The 13,915-nt window shown below is 34.8% G+C and overlaps 1 protein-coding gene across 9 annotated transcripts in view; it reads left to right on the plus strand.

The window, feature by feature from the left end:
* The window catches only part of CBLB (Cbl proto-oncogene B), a 428,727-nt gene that overhangs the window by 103,532 nt on the left and 311,280 nt on the right, over positions 1-13,915 (plus strand). For all 9 annotated transcript variants that reach the window (XR_012518787.1, XR_012518786.1, XR_012518788.1 and 6 more), the window contains 2 exons: positions 7,060-7,216; positions 12,757-12,878. Coding sequence is in view for 6 of the 9 variants with exons in the window: in XM_074404431.1 (XP_074260532.1) it covers positions 7,060-7,216; positions 12,757-12,878 (279 nt within the window). In the remaining 3 variants the exon portion in view is untranslated. The remainder of the gene's footprint in view (positions 1-7,059; positions 7,217-12,756; positions 12,879-13,915) is intronic.

Here is a 13,915-nt window from a genome sequence, read left to right on the forward strand (position 1 = left end):
TCTGGGTCTCCTGAGTGCTATTCTTTCTGCCTTCTCACCCTCCAGTTGTTTGTGTACCTCATTCTTCCTGGACATGGGACAAGAACTTGGGGCAAGCCAAGTGACAGGACTGAAAGAACAGTAACACAAACAGGACTGAAACGTGCCCACCCCTCCACACATTGTGGGCAATGAAAAGGAGAAAAAGGCTGTGATCCATCAGGGAGCTCACACCTAGGGGCTCCCCAAGCTAGAGCTGTGACACCCCATTTGGGGCTCTGCAGTTTCTGGAGTCTCCATACTTCTGGGTGCCACCACATTTCTGTCTTTGAGACATAGGTGCCCACAGTGGAAGGTACTTGCTATACATCAGATCCAGCCACTGGCTTGCCCAGAGCTGGAGCCTGTGCTGGTGCCTGGAGCAGCCCACCCTGCTACAGTAGCCAGTGTGCTTGGCTGTGCACAGTGGTTGGACTCTGTACTTGCTTGTTCATGTACCACCTGCTGCTCCACGTCTGACTCACTCTTGGCAGATGTGGGATCTGTGCTGGTAGTGCAAGGTGAGTGCAGCCTGCCAGGTTGAGTTGGTGGAATGAGCCCAGCAGGCCTGAGCAAAACTCGAGTAAAGGTGCCACCGATCACAGAGGTTTCTGGCTGGAAAAGTGACACACAAACAATAAGTGACAGTATTGCTTATCTACACTATAGACACAGTGTTACGAACTTTTTGACAAACAAAAATTGTCTATCATAAATACCAGCATCTATGTCTTTATCAGTATCAGGAATGTTCATGTATGAAGAAGCATCATTTGATCTAACTATGAATATCCTTGGTAACTATGGTTACCATCCTATCAAAGATGACTTGCTGTATGGTGACTATGTGACTGGAGTAGTTTTGATATGCTGATTCTGTGGGTTGCTGGAAAAGAATTGCTTTTCCTTTACTGATAGAACAGCAAGAGTAATAATGGCCTGATAAGAATCAATCTTCATATTCTTAAAAAATGGAGTCATTACAAAAGAAGATTGGATTTAAGGAATAACTGTATACAAAATGTCAACAGACAGGAATCACAGTACTAATATTTTCTGTCCATAATAAAATCAAAACATACCTAATATATTACAAATATCCTATTATCTTCTGAACGAAGCTTGCCCTCTATATAAAGATACTGATATTGAACAGATCTTAGTTGATCAAGGTGAATTTTCTGAAAAAATTTACATTGAAAATAGAGTTGGGCTACTATATATAGAACATATTTTGTTTTTGTTTAAAATGAGGATGACAGTATACATGTCTGAGCTACAATGGATTTTAAACAACTACCACCACTATTACCACAGCACAAAACAAACTAGCAATAAACGAACATGTTGATTTCCTTGTTTGCATTATGGTTGTTACTTTGTTTATTCCCACACACCTGTTTTTTAGTCTTAGACTTTTCAGTGTAATATTTAAAAATTTTTAAATATATAAATTAAGATATATGGGGAAAAGTACACAAATTATACATGTAGATTGAGAAATTTTTATGAAGTAAACATATCCATGTAAATGCTACCCAAATAGGGTAGTGGTAATTTACTACCTGCATCTTGGAAGATAGCCTCTCTCAGCCCATTAGAAAGTCCCACGTGGTCACCGCCTGCCTTCATAGCATTGTAAAATCATGCATAGTTGAAATCATATAAGTTACACTCTTTTGGAAAAACTGGCTTCTTCCTCTACTTTATGGAAATTCAGCTCTGTACTTGCATGTAGCACTACTTTTGTCATTCTCCTTGCTTCATTGTCTGGCTGTACCACAGTTTACCTATTCATTTGATTATTTATTTATAAATTACCCAGTCTCAGGTATTTCCTTATAGCACTGCTAGAACAGCCTAACACAGAAACTGGTTGTATAACATCAATGATAATTTATAGAGAAAACAGGTGTATTGGGCTCATGGTTATGCAGGCTGTACAGACATGGTGCTGGCATCTGCTTGGCTTCCAGGCAGGTGTCAGGGAGTTTTGCTCATGGCAGAGGGTGAATCAGAGCCTGCATGTCACATGTGGCGAGAACAGGAGCAAGAGAGAGCAAGAGGAAATACCATGCACTTTTAAACAACCAGATCTTGTAGGAGCCCATTCACTATCATGAGGACAGCACCTAGGAGATGGCACTAAACCGTTCATGAGAAATAGACCCCATGATCCCATCACCTCCCATGGGGCTCTACCTCCAAAATTGAGGATTACATTTCAGCATGAGATTTGGGGGGAACAAATATCCAAACTATGTGATCCAGTGTTTATAGATGGGTACATTTGTTTTCAGAATTTTAGTTTTGTTCCATCTATTTGTCGATCTTGTACCAATGGCACACTGTCTTAATTAAGGTAAAGAGTATATACTTGTTAATGTTCTTAGTGAAGCTTTCCTTTTTTGTTCTTGACTCTTGCATTTACCCATAAAGTTCAGAACTAGTTTTCATATCTGCTACATAAAAACACCTCCTGGGATTGTTTATTTGTTAAACTTTTAGACCAATTTGGGAAGAACTGGCATCTTTATAATATGAATCTACCATTAAAGTGTTACATACATTTATTTATGTTTTTTATGTCTGTGTGTGTGTGTTTATATTGTTGCCTTGCTCATTAATTGTTAGCTTTATTTCTATTTATTTGGGATTTTTAGATAGCATTATAAAACTCAAATGTTTCAAGTTTCATTTCCTAGTTATAGATAGCCAATATAAGAAATGCAATTGATATTTTATATCGATCTTGTGTTCAGCAACTGTGTTCAATTTTTTTATTTCCTGTAGTTTAATCTGTAAAGTGTTTTGTTTTCTACATAGAAAGCTATGTTGTAAGCAGGTACTTCTTTGTGTTTTTCATTGATTCTTCTGTGATTATATATATTTTTAAGTTTTAGTATTTTTAGAGCATATTAGGCATATAAAAAGAGTTAAAAACCATGAATAAGTTCAGAAAATATATTTTTAAAATAACTTATAATCCCTTCCACAATCCAGTTACATTTGTGATACCTCCAGACATTATAGTTTAACATTGAAGCATAAAGGACAAAATTTTAAAAATACTGTTTCCGTTTAGTAATGTCTCATGGACACTTTTCCATGACAATACATATTTTTTTTTTTTGCACAAAATTGCTACTAGTGAACATATTTGTTTTCTTTTTTTTTTTCCTCTTATAAACAACACTGCATTTAAAAGACTTGTGGATGAGCCTTTTGCCTATATTTCTTGGACATAATTTCCTTAGGTGAAATCCCTAGAAGTAGATGTTCTTAGACATAATGTGTAGGCTTTTGAAATTTGTTTCCAAATTGCCTTCTAGAAGTGCTGTGTAAATTCTCATTCACACCAGTAGTATACAGAAGTTCCTGTTTGCAAACACCCTGGCTTCTATTGGCATTCACACTTTGTTGTATGGAATTTTTTTTTTTTTTTTTTCCTTCCTGTCAGTTCAAACTAAAACCCTTTAACCTTTTATGAACTAGTGGTTTCATGAAAATGTTTTACCTTTTAAAAAAAAATCAATTTCCTCACACTTTCTGTCTTTTGTTCCTCTTTTTTCTTAAAATCACAAGGTTTTCCAATTAGAATATCTAATACACTTCTCTACGTTTACACAGGAGAAAAGAAGCCTGGGAGATTAAGTGATTTGTCAGTTACTGACCAGCTGACAACTTTCCAGATTCAATTCTCTGCATCTCTTCAATCCCATTTTCTTTGAAAGGATACTGTTTTTCAAGACTGTTAAAGAGGCTTACTATTGCTTTTCGGTAGACAGACTAGAACTCATTATCTAATAACAGTAATATAGCCTTATTTATCATAGTCTTATCTCTTATGACATTATATGAACTATCACTTTAGCAAAGAGTCATTAATAGATTTCTGTATGGTAGATAGGTGGTAGTAAACCATCAATAAATAGCAGTTTTATTCTTATTTGAAATAAAAAGATCCTGAAATTATATTATTATTACAGGTGCCCGGCTACCCATTGGTCTTGTAGTCTATTCTTTGTAGATTGACAGTTGATTATACTTGTTCATTGTATTTTAAAAGCAATTCAGCTTGCAACTTAAGTGGTTTATAGTTGTAAGGGACAAATAGAACATACTGAAATAATTTTGGATTAGTCAAAGGGTTAGAGTTTAGTTGGTCCTTTTATGTCTGTCTGTCTGTCTGTCTGTCTGTTTTTCTCTCTCTCTCTCTCTCTCTCTCTCTCTCTCTCTCTCTCTCGTCTTCCCTTTTCTTTTTCCCAGGTCTCTGCCAGCATACTGAAATTTCTACGTTTGTAAAACAGTTTGCTATTAATATTTTCTCTCACTTGCTTCATCTCTAAAGGAAGAGGTAGTAGAAACCACCACTGTCGTTGCTGAAGTTTAAATAAAGGTGTGAAAATTAATGCTCTCTGGGTTCCCTTCTTCCCATACACCTCAGAAAAGAATGTGGTAGCCACTTAGTCTTAAGAAAGTTTAGAGCCTTACTGCACCAGTTTAGAAAAATCTAATCTGTTTGTTTTTAAAGACTTTGTTGTTGCACTTCATTTCTATTCTTCATTCATGAAATTCCTTTCCCCTTACCTCTGCTCACCATCCCTAGGTCTTACACATAATGGGTGTTTTACTGAGGTAATCAAAGAACGGGTATCTGTTGTACAAATGTTTGTATGTGAGAAGTTAACTAAATAATGCCCTGGCTTCCTAATCCCTATTACTACTCATCAAAATTCCAGTGAATGCTTGTTTGGATTCAAAGTTTATCATGGTAATCTGACAAAGACTCATTTACACAAGTACTGTTCTAACGTAGCTTGTCCTTCTGTAAATTGTTGTTATGAAGGGGTACATTAAACTAAAATTTTTTAAGTTCATACATCTTGTATAATTTGCTCCGGGAAGTCACTGGGTACGCAAAAGAGCTATGAATTGAATTCACTGTAAATGCTAGATTAGAATAATTTTTATAGTAACAGATATGGAAGGTGTCTATTTGGCCTTTTTAAAAGAAGCTTTTTATAAGTTATACACAAATATTGACAGTTTGGCCACTTTATGTTGTATACTTTATATACAAAACGAAATGCTTTAACTTCTTCATATAAAAAATAAAATCTATACTGTTCTTAAGTCAGTGGTCTCTGATTATATGTTTTTTACCCCGAGTATCTTGATCAGTGTCTCTTTTGTATGTTGAGTATTTGAAACTAATTTGGAAAAGAAAAACTTACTTCTTAGACATTAGTTTTATGGTAATTATAATGAAGCTGTACATAATTGCATATTTATACTTCATTGTAAATTAATGGCTTCCTAATATTCTTTAAAGTGTTCCTTGTTCTTTTAAAACAGCAGCATTTTGTTAACCTTAATCAGACCCTGACGTGTGTTTCTTCTAAATGGCATCTGATGTGGTATCTCTCCTCAGTTCTCTGTGGTTTCCTGTTTTTTTCATACATAGAGAAAAACTTTTTGAGGTATGAAGCCTCATATTTTTCTTCTTTTAATTGTACCTCAAACCTAAACTCTCTTGTAAATACAGCATAGTGTTGTCAACCTGTCTCACCATTGATTGATGCCACTTTCCACAGAGGAATTCTCTGGTGTATCCATCACCCAACCAGCATGTTTTTATATACCCTACTCTAGATTCTTTAGCGTTACAGGTTTTACTTGTATCCCTAAAGTGTGTTTTTCAAAGAAAGAGATGGTATCTTTATTTCTATAGCTGTATTTCCCCAGCAATGCCTTGTTTTAGCAATTAGTAGATATAGTAGTAGGCTCTCAATTTTATAGCTGTCAATTCCCAGGCCCCACCCCAATGCTACTGAATCATAATATCTTGGGTTGAAGATCAGGCTATGTTAAGAAGCCCTTCAGATAATTTGGATGCATGCTGAAGTTTGACAAACACTGCTCTAGAAAATTATTGAATGAATATCAAAGGTGTATCTTTATGGTGATACCTTCTTGATATAGAATGGGGCCAGACAGAATTTAGTTTATTCTACCTGAGACTTGTATTTTGGAGACACTGGTAGACAGAAACCTAAGATTTAAGTATTTGCTATCTTATAAGAGGATGCTATCTTATAAGAGGGATGGCTTTTATGCTATTCTGTTGTGAAAATTGTAGTAAATTTTTAAAACTGAATGATTTCTTTTTTATGCCAAATAGGAAATAGGCATTATTCTGAAGTGGGAAGGTTTAACTAAGAAATGCATCCTGGTGACACTAATTTTCATGGTGGGAAAGAGGGTAGATGAGTTGGAAACTGATCAGATAGGGGTTAGGTTGAGAGACGTTTTCCTAGATACCATTCTGTGCTCTTCTAAGTTTTTTGAATCATGTAACTGCATTACATGTTAAAATTTTGTTGAATGATATTTAGTCAAAATGAATGAATAAATGTTGAATAAACTCCCGTGATACAACCATTGTGGTTGGTTTAAAAAATTGTTTTTCTTTTTATATTAATATGAAAAGTTAGATAACATATGCTTTTCATCTCTGCAGAAAACATCAGGATTGTGGCAGAAATGTCTTCTTGATGGCTTTCTACCTTAACCTCTTGAAATGGTCGATACATATTACTCATGTGTGCAGTGAATAAAGGATTTCTATTATATGGATCCATCATCTTACGATTGTTTTAAGAAAATAGAAAATGAGAATTAAATCTTGATTTCATTATTAAATAACCTTGTATACACACATGAAGAGGTCATGACACATAAGACTTTGACCTAATACTTTTTATTTTCAAATATCTTTCTATAGCTATCTTGATAGCCAAGGACTGTTCAAAAGAAAATTAATTTAAAAGTTTGTCATAGTCTTAGCAAATGCAAATTAATTGAGTTAAACAGAACCCACTACATTTGTTCTGAAATAGGAACAGTATTCTCAAATATTTGTCTGTTAGTACAAATACAATTATATTAAATCTATTATTGAATTGTGCTGCTTCAAAGGGAGGTATTTCTTAAATGACACTTAATTCAATTATTTTCCTTTTTTTCCACCTTGCACAGAACTATTGTACCATGGAAAGTATTCAGACAGTGCCTTCATGAAGTCCATCAAATTAGCTCTGGCTTGGAAGCAATGGCTCTAAAATCAACAATTGATTTAACTTGCAATGATTACATTTCAGTTTTTGAATTTGATATTTTTACCAGGCTGTTTCAGGTAAGTTTGTACTTGCTTATTCTATCCATTCCGTTCATTTGTTTCCCTCCCTCCACCTCTCTCCCTGTCTTTTCTCTCTGACTCTCTTTCTGTGTCTCTCTCTCACACACATATATAAACAAACATATGGAAAATAGTGTCATTCCTATTAGTCTGTAGTTTTATTGGTATGTTTGGTCATTGCTGTAAGTTTACAGTGAGCCATTGGCTTAAGTTTGGAGTATCAGATGCTGTAAGCCTGGTGGCTGCTTGTCAGCTTTGAGAGGATCCATCCAAAAGAGCGTTATTTTAAACTCTTTACTTAGTTTCTCACTTTATTTTGTTGATCTTTTAGCACAATGACTGATAGAATGCAACAACTACCAGTTGGCATTTACTAGCTAGATCTAAAATCTTTCCCTGCATTTATTAGATGAAAAGGGAGATAGTAAACTTTGAAATATCAGACTGTTCTGTATTGGACAGAACTGTATGCTATACCTATTTTATAAATTTCTTTGCTCATTCAACCATGTATATTGAACATTTTTCAATGTCAATAACTATTCTTCATCAGTTCCTGTGTCATATTCATTCAAACTAGTATGTCAGTATTAATGAAGTTGTCTTTTGAAAAATTTATATTTTTTTCCCACATTTTCTCTGCACAACTTTAATATGAACATTTTTATTCTGTTTATTGTTTTTCCTTTTAAATTAATCTTCCATAAGTGTTTTCACATAGCAAATCGGAAGAAGGTAGCATTATATGGATGCTATCATTTTCTTCTTTGCGTGTCTTGATGGAATTACCTTAAAAATGAAGGCTTGAAATTTGTGTCTTGAGTTTGACTCTGCCACTAAAGTGTATCATCTATGGGATTCAGTTCAAGTAGTCACAAAATAAAAATTTTCTGCTTAACATTTTTATGATTTAGTAGCATAAATTATATGATACATGAGGTAAATTGATCAGACTAGGCTTACATTCTGATACGATTTTTTATTTTAATATGAAGTAACATTTATTCTCTTTTAAACATGCTTTCAACAAATATTAGAGTATAATGTTGGTTTCATGTTTTTCATGTTACATGAATTTTACTTCTCTGATTTATAATTCTGCGTGGCACTAGCTAGCAAGGATTGGATGACTGGTTTATGTAATTAAAACCACATTGCATCCTTTAATTTATGAAGAGTCCCATTAAAAGAAGAGAGATTAACTCCTGTCGACAATACATATAGGATATATTTCACTTTATTACAATTTAAAAATCATAATTCTACCTTGTATATAGGGTAAGCAACTAGAGAAATCACTGATGAAAGTGGGCTTTTGCTTATTTTAAGTTTGCAAGTTTCATGATTATCCCTGGGTGTGCGTGTATGTGTGTATGTATATATATAAATAGTTTGACAGCTTTTATTTTTCAAATATTTTAAGATATATTTTAGAAAAAAACCGTTATTATATGGTAATTTTTTAATGGAGCCTCTCCTTTAAAGGTTTTGATAATTTTACAGTATATCTTATTTAACATGATACAAAGACATTCTAAATAGTAAGAGCTTTGCTTCTTCACCTTGTCAAGGAAGAGAGTAAAAGTAATCTTCCTACATTAAACCTAACTGCTCATTCTAGGAAGCGAATATATTTTTGTGGTGAGCCTGAATGATTTTTTAGTGTGGGTATTAAATGCTAGAATTCCTTGGAGTTATATATTTAAAGTGTGAGGGCAACTTAATGTTGGTTAAACACTTACCTAAACTGCTATTTAATATGTGGACATATTTTCTTATAAGGCGTTTTACTTTAAAACAGCACAAGTCAACCTTAATACTCTAAGGAATATATATCTTACGTACTTTCACTGGGATGAGAAAGGAAAGGGCTATTTTTAAGTCAAGCTACTGCGAAAAGTTCTAGATAGTAAAATGAAACTCTTACCTGGGCCAGGGAATGCCTAATCTTTTTAAAAACTTGATTACAGAAGCAGCTGAAGAACTCTTGTTAGCCCCTGTGTATTTCTGAGAGCCACCGTTCCTTTTATTTCTATACTCATCAATCAAATGCTTTGAATATAATCATCATGCATGTGCCTTAAAGTATAAAATTGGTTCTGTGTATAGAGAAGTAGATGGTTTAACTTTTACTGATCTTTTATTTTTATACAGCTTTAAAATTTTAGTGATTATTTTCTTAAATGTATTTATTAAATCCTTATATATTTGTATATTCTATATGAAAATATGTTTTGTTAATACTATATGACTGCAGAAACATACATTCTGCTATAGCCATGATATTAGTAATTAATTAGCAATGACTTCTTCTGACTTTAAATTATTAGAAGTGGGGTGTTTAGCAGAATGTTGAAAGTGAGCAAGGTACACTTTTAAAATTTAGGGTCTGAAGTAGAGAAATTAGCAGAAGGGTTTGAAGAAGGAGTCAGCGGGGGCCAGGAGATGAAATTGAGAATTGCAAAGGGAATGAAAGAAGTAAAAATGTTTTCTTCTTCTTGGCTTCCATTCTCATATGCAGGCAGAACCTGAACAAAATGCTTGGGTGTCACTGGAGGCGTCGTAGTGTGGTCACCTTCTTCATTTCCTCTTCTCCTTCTTTCCTTTTCTTTATCCTTCTGCTTTCTCTTAAAGTCACTTAGACATGCTGGAATCAGCACATGCTAATGTCCTGGTAAGGAATTATAGGGATTTTGCTTCTCTCTTCCTTCCCCCGGGGCTACTATTTCCTTTTTCCTCTATATCCCCACTATTAGAAAAAATGGGGTCACGAAGAAATGGGGCACTAAATTTGGGGGTAGCAGGATAAGGAAGGAGTGTTTTAGTAGAATGTTCTAGTGACTATGGAATATATAGCATCAATGGGATAGTGAGGAAAATAAAAGAAGAGGAAAGTCCTCAGCTGTAGCAAAGAATTATAGATAGTGTCTAGGCAGACCAGCCAAGGACCCTGTTCCAACTTAAGCTGTAAGTGAGAAACTAGCTCTTCTTGAAAATAGTAGCATTTGAGAGAATGGAGGAACTTGTCTCCTTTATTCACTTCATTAATTTCCATAGTCATTTAAAAGTATTTAGATAATTTTATGTTCTTGTATATGAAGAAATTTTTTAATCTGAAAAACAAAATTAAAAAAAAAAATATCCAAAGCACTTTGTTTTACCTTTTTAAAACCAGTAGTCATCAAAATACTTTAGAAAGAAAAAGCACGTAAGTACTACGTGTTTCTGTTTTGAGTGGGCTGCATACAAGAAAAACAATACACAGACTCATTCTATTACATAAATATCTTTGCAATTAGAAGCTGGCCCTCTGGATTATGTACTAAGAAGTGGTTGCTAAATACTGTAGCAGTTGGCTCAAAACTCCAGTTTAACTTTTTTTTACTTATATTTTGATCTGTGCATTGGTGCTGTATAAAGTTCAGCATGTTTGTCACCACTCTTCCACTAGTTTGTGCAGACTTTAATGGAAGTGACCCAAATATTTGCTTGTTATTTCTTCCATCCTTGCCCTTTGTAGATGGGTAGAACAAAACAAAAGCTGGTGTCTAGAATAGCAGTTATTGCTCGGTTTTTAAAAGCAAATGCTGACATTTTCCGAGAATGTTTAATGCAGTTTTTAGTCATGCCTTAGGAAGAAAATTAAAAACATGCATTTTTTTTTTCAAATGTCATAGAGAGAACCTTTCATATTGTTAATTCTCTAGAGCGCCTTTCTTTCCCAATTAGTTATTTTAGTGTGATGGAGAAATACCCTGAAGATTTTTCTTGTTACTTTGAAAAAGGCTTAAAAACTTTGTTATTACTAAATCATTCTTTGCTATCCTCATCTCAAGGGATATGATCCTTGAAGAATTCTGCCTTGTAAATTTGTAACTTGCTTAACAATAATGAGGAACAAGTCTCAAAACAAACAAAAGCAGGACATTTTTACCAGTAATCATGTTTAAGATGACTGTTTTAACAGCTTTAACTTGGCAACATAAAAACACTTTTTTTTTTCTTTTATGTAGAAGATTTAATAATCTGGCACATCAGATAGGGTCTGCTGCCAGTTCCTTGGAATAAATGTAGCTTCAGCTTTAAAAAAAAATTGCAGAGATGATTTATCCACACCCTTGAGTAAAGTTGTCTATCGCTGGCTGCCTTTTTTCTCTTGCCCTGGTAACTGGACAGACAACTAATCAGATTAAAGAGAGAATGACACAGTGATACAAACCAAATATTTCTGTGAAAGGATTTTTATGTAATTCACTTTTAAACCCAAACTTTTTCCTAATTGTGTAATTACGTAAAGTTAAGCCAGATGTGACTACAGTGCTGTTAACACTAGCCTTTTACACAAGTCACTGCTTAGAGGATCTGTTCAATGATAGTTATCCCTGGCTGATTACTGTTATCAGACACTTCAATGGTCCTGGCATCTCATGGGTGAGCAAGACAGGCATGTTCCTTGCCCTTGTGTGGCTTATGGTTAATGTGTAACCTTTGCCAAGTCACGTAAGGTCTATGAAATGGTTTCTTAAAGTGAAGCGGTTCTGAACAAAACAGACAGGGAGGTGAGGAATATGGCACGAGGTAACAGTTTTAAATATGCTGGTCAAAAAAGGCTTCATTGAGGAAGTGACATTTGGAGACAGGAATGAGATGGATATTTGGGGGAAGAAAATTCAAGTAAAGGCAGCAGCAAATACAAAGGCTCTGAGGGAAAGAGGGCTTTTGTCTTCGAAACAGTAGCGGAAAGGCTGACGTGGCTGGAGAAGAGGCAGAAAGTGGGAGGGTTACAGTAGATGGAGACGAAAAGGGAACTGCTGGAGATCAAACCCTGTAAAGTCCTTTTAGGTCATATATGAGGACCTTGGCTTTTATTCAAACTTAGAAGGCTTTGAACAAAACAATCATTTTTGTTTTAAAATGGTACCAAGGCCGGGCGCGGTGGCTCAAGCCTGTAATCCCAGCACTTTGGGAGGCCGAGGCGGGTGGATCACGAGGTCAAGAGATCGAGACCATCCTGGTCAACATGGTGAAACCCCGTCTCTCCTAAAAATACAAAAAATTAGCTGGGCATGGTGGCGCGTGCCTGTAATCCCAGCTACTCAGGAGGCTGAGGCAGGAGAATTGTTTGAACCCAGGAGGCGGAGGTTGCGGTGAGCTGAGATTACGCCATTGCACTCCAGCCTGGGTAACAAGAGCGAAAACTCCGTCTCAAAAAAAAAAAAAAAAAAAAAAAAATCAATTAAAATGGTACCAAGTGCTGTTGTGACAACAGGCTGTGTAGAGAAGAGATTATGTGGTTTTCTGGTTTGTTCTCTGTATTCTGTTCTTGAAAAATCTGTTTTCTGCCTAATTATATTTCTCTAAGAATAGACTTGCATGTCTGCTGTTAAGTGACAAAGGTTGACCTAAAGGTTGACCACATAGGTCAGATTAACTTTTAAAATATCTAAGATGATATTTAGTGTATTAAATGATGGATCAGTGTGTAATCAATATTTGATATTCTCTGGATAATCTCTTTTGATTTATTTATTTTTTAGCCTTGGGGCTCTATTTTGCGGAATTGGAATTTCTTAGCTGTGACACATCCAGGTTACATGGCATTTCTCACGTATGATGAAGTTAAAGCACGACTGCAGAAATATAGCACCAAACCCGGAAGGTAAGACTTTTTAGCAGTCATATTATGTGATATATCCAAAGCTGAAAAATTCTCCATGGTTTGTTCCTAAGTAAGTCAGTAACACCTTCTGAGGAAGGGGATAGAAAAGCTAAAACACCAAAATGGTACTTCTTAATCTAATCCTTTAAATTGATGCATTATGTTTGCTCTGAAACTTAGTGTTTATAAAGCAGAAGGGGAGATGGTATCCTTTCTGTTTTCATGATATCTCGGTTTGTGTGCAAAATTGTATGTATGTATTTGAATACTTGAATACTGTGCTAAAGAAAAACATAAGTACAAGAGTCTTATATTCATTACTTTAGAATATTTTTAAGACATTCATTTAGACTCCATGATAAACATGTAAGTCCATATACATGCACATGAACACATAAATATATATGTAAGTTTATGAACCAATACATTTATTACATAAGCATTATAAACTTATTGTTACAATCAAAACCAGTTTTATCTTCTTGAAAACTTTTTTCATAATGCCTCATATTTTATTATAGCCTCAGAATTTATATTTTATTTTCCAAGTGATGAAACTAAATGAGACTTCAAGAGGTTGGTCAGCCCCTGTGGCCTCGGCCAAGAAATTGCACTTTATTAATGGCAAATCTGGGTCCAGAAAATCTGTCTCTTCCACAGTTCAGTATATTTTCCCATATATTTCATTAACAATGCAATAGGCACATAGTAGGCATCTGTGCTATGGCAGGCGGTATGCTGAGTACAGCAGTAGAGACATTAGAGAACTGCTTGTCAGGGTCCTCACACTTTAGTAGGAGATGCTGTTCCAGTGTTCATTAGTGCACTGATTTTCATAGCGACCATTTCATTTTAGGGATGAATTTGGTGGCGTTTTTAAGTCTGCCTTTTTTATAGTATCATTTTTATTTGATTTGTAGTGTATATAATGTTCGTACTTTGAAATAATTTTTTTTAAGTACCAGCCAGTGCTGCTGATTTGTTTTCTCTGCATAATGAAAATGTCCATCTTTTTGTCTTTGTAAGAATTTGTATAG

The sequence above is a fragment of the Saimiri boliviensis genome, chromosome 8 (assembly GCF_048565385.1).
Source record: "Saimiri boliviensis isolate mSaiBol1 chromosome 8, mSaiBol1.pri, whole genome shotgun sequence".
Lineage (NCBI taxonomy): Eukaryota > Metazoa > Chordata > Mammalia > Primates > Cebidae > Saimiri > Saimiri boliviensis.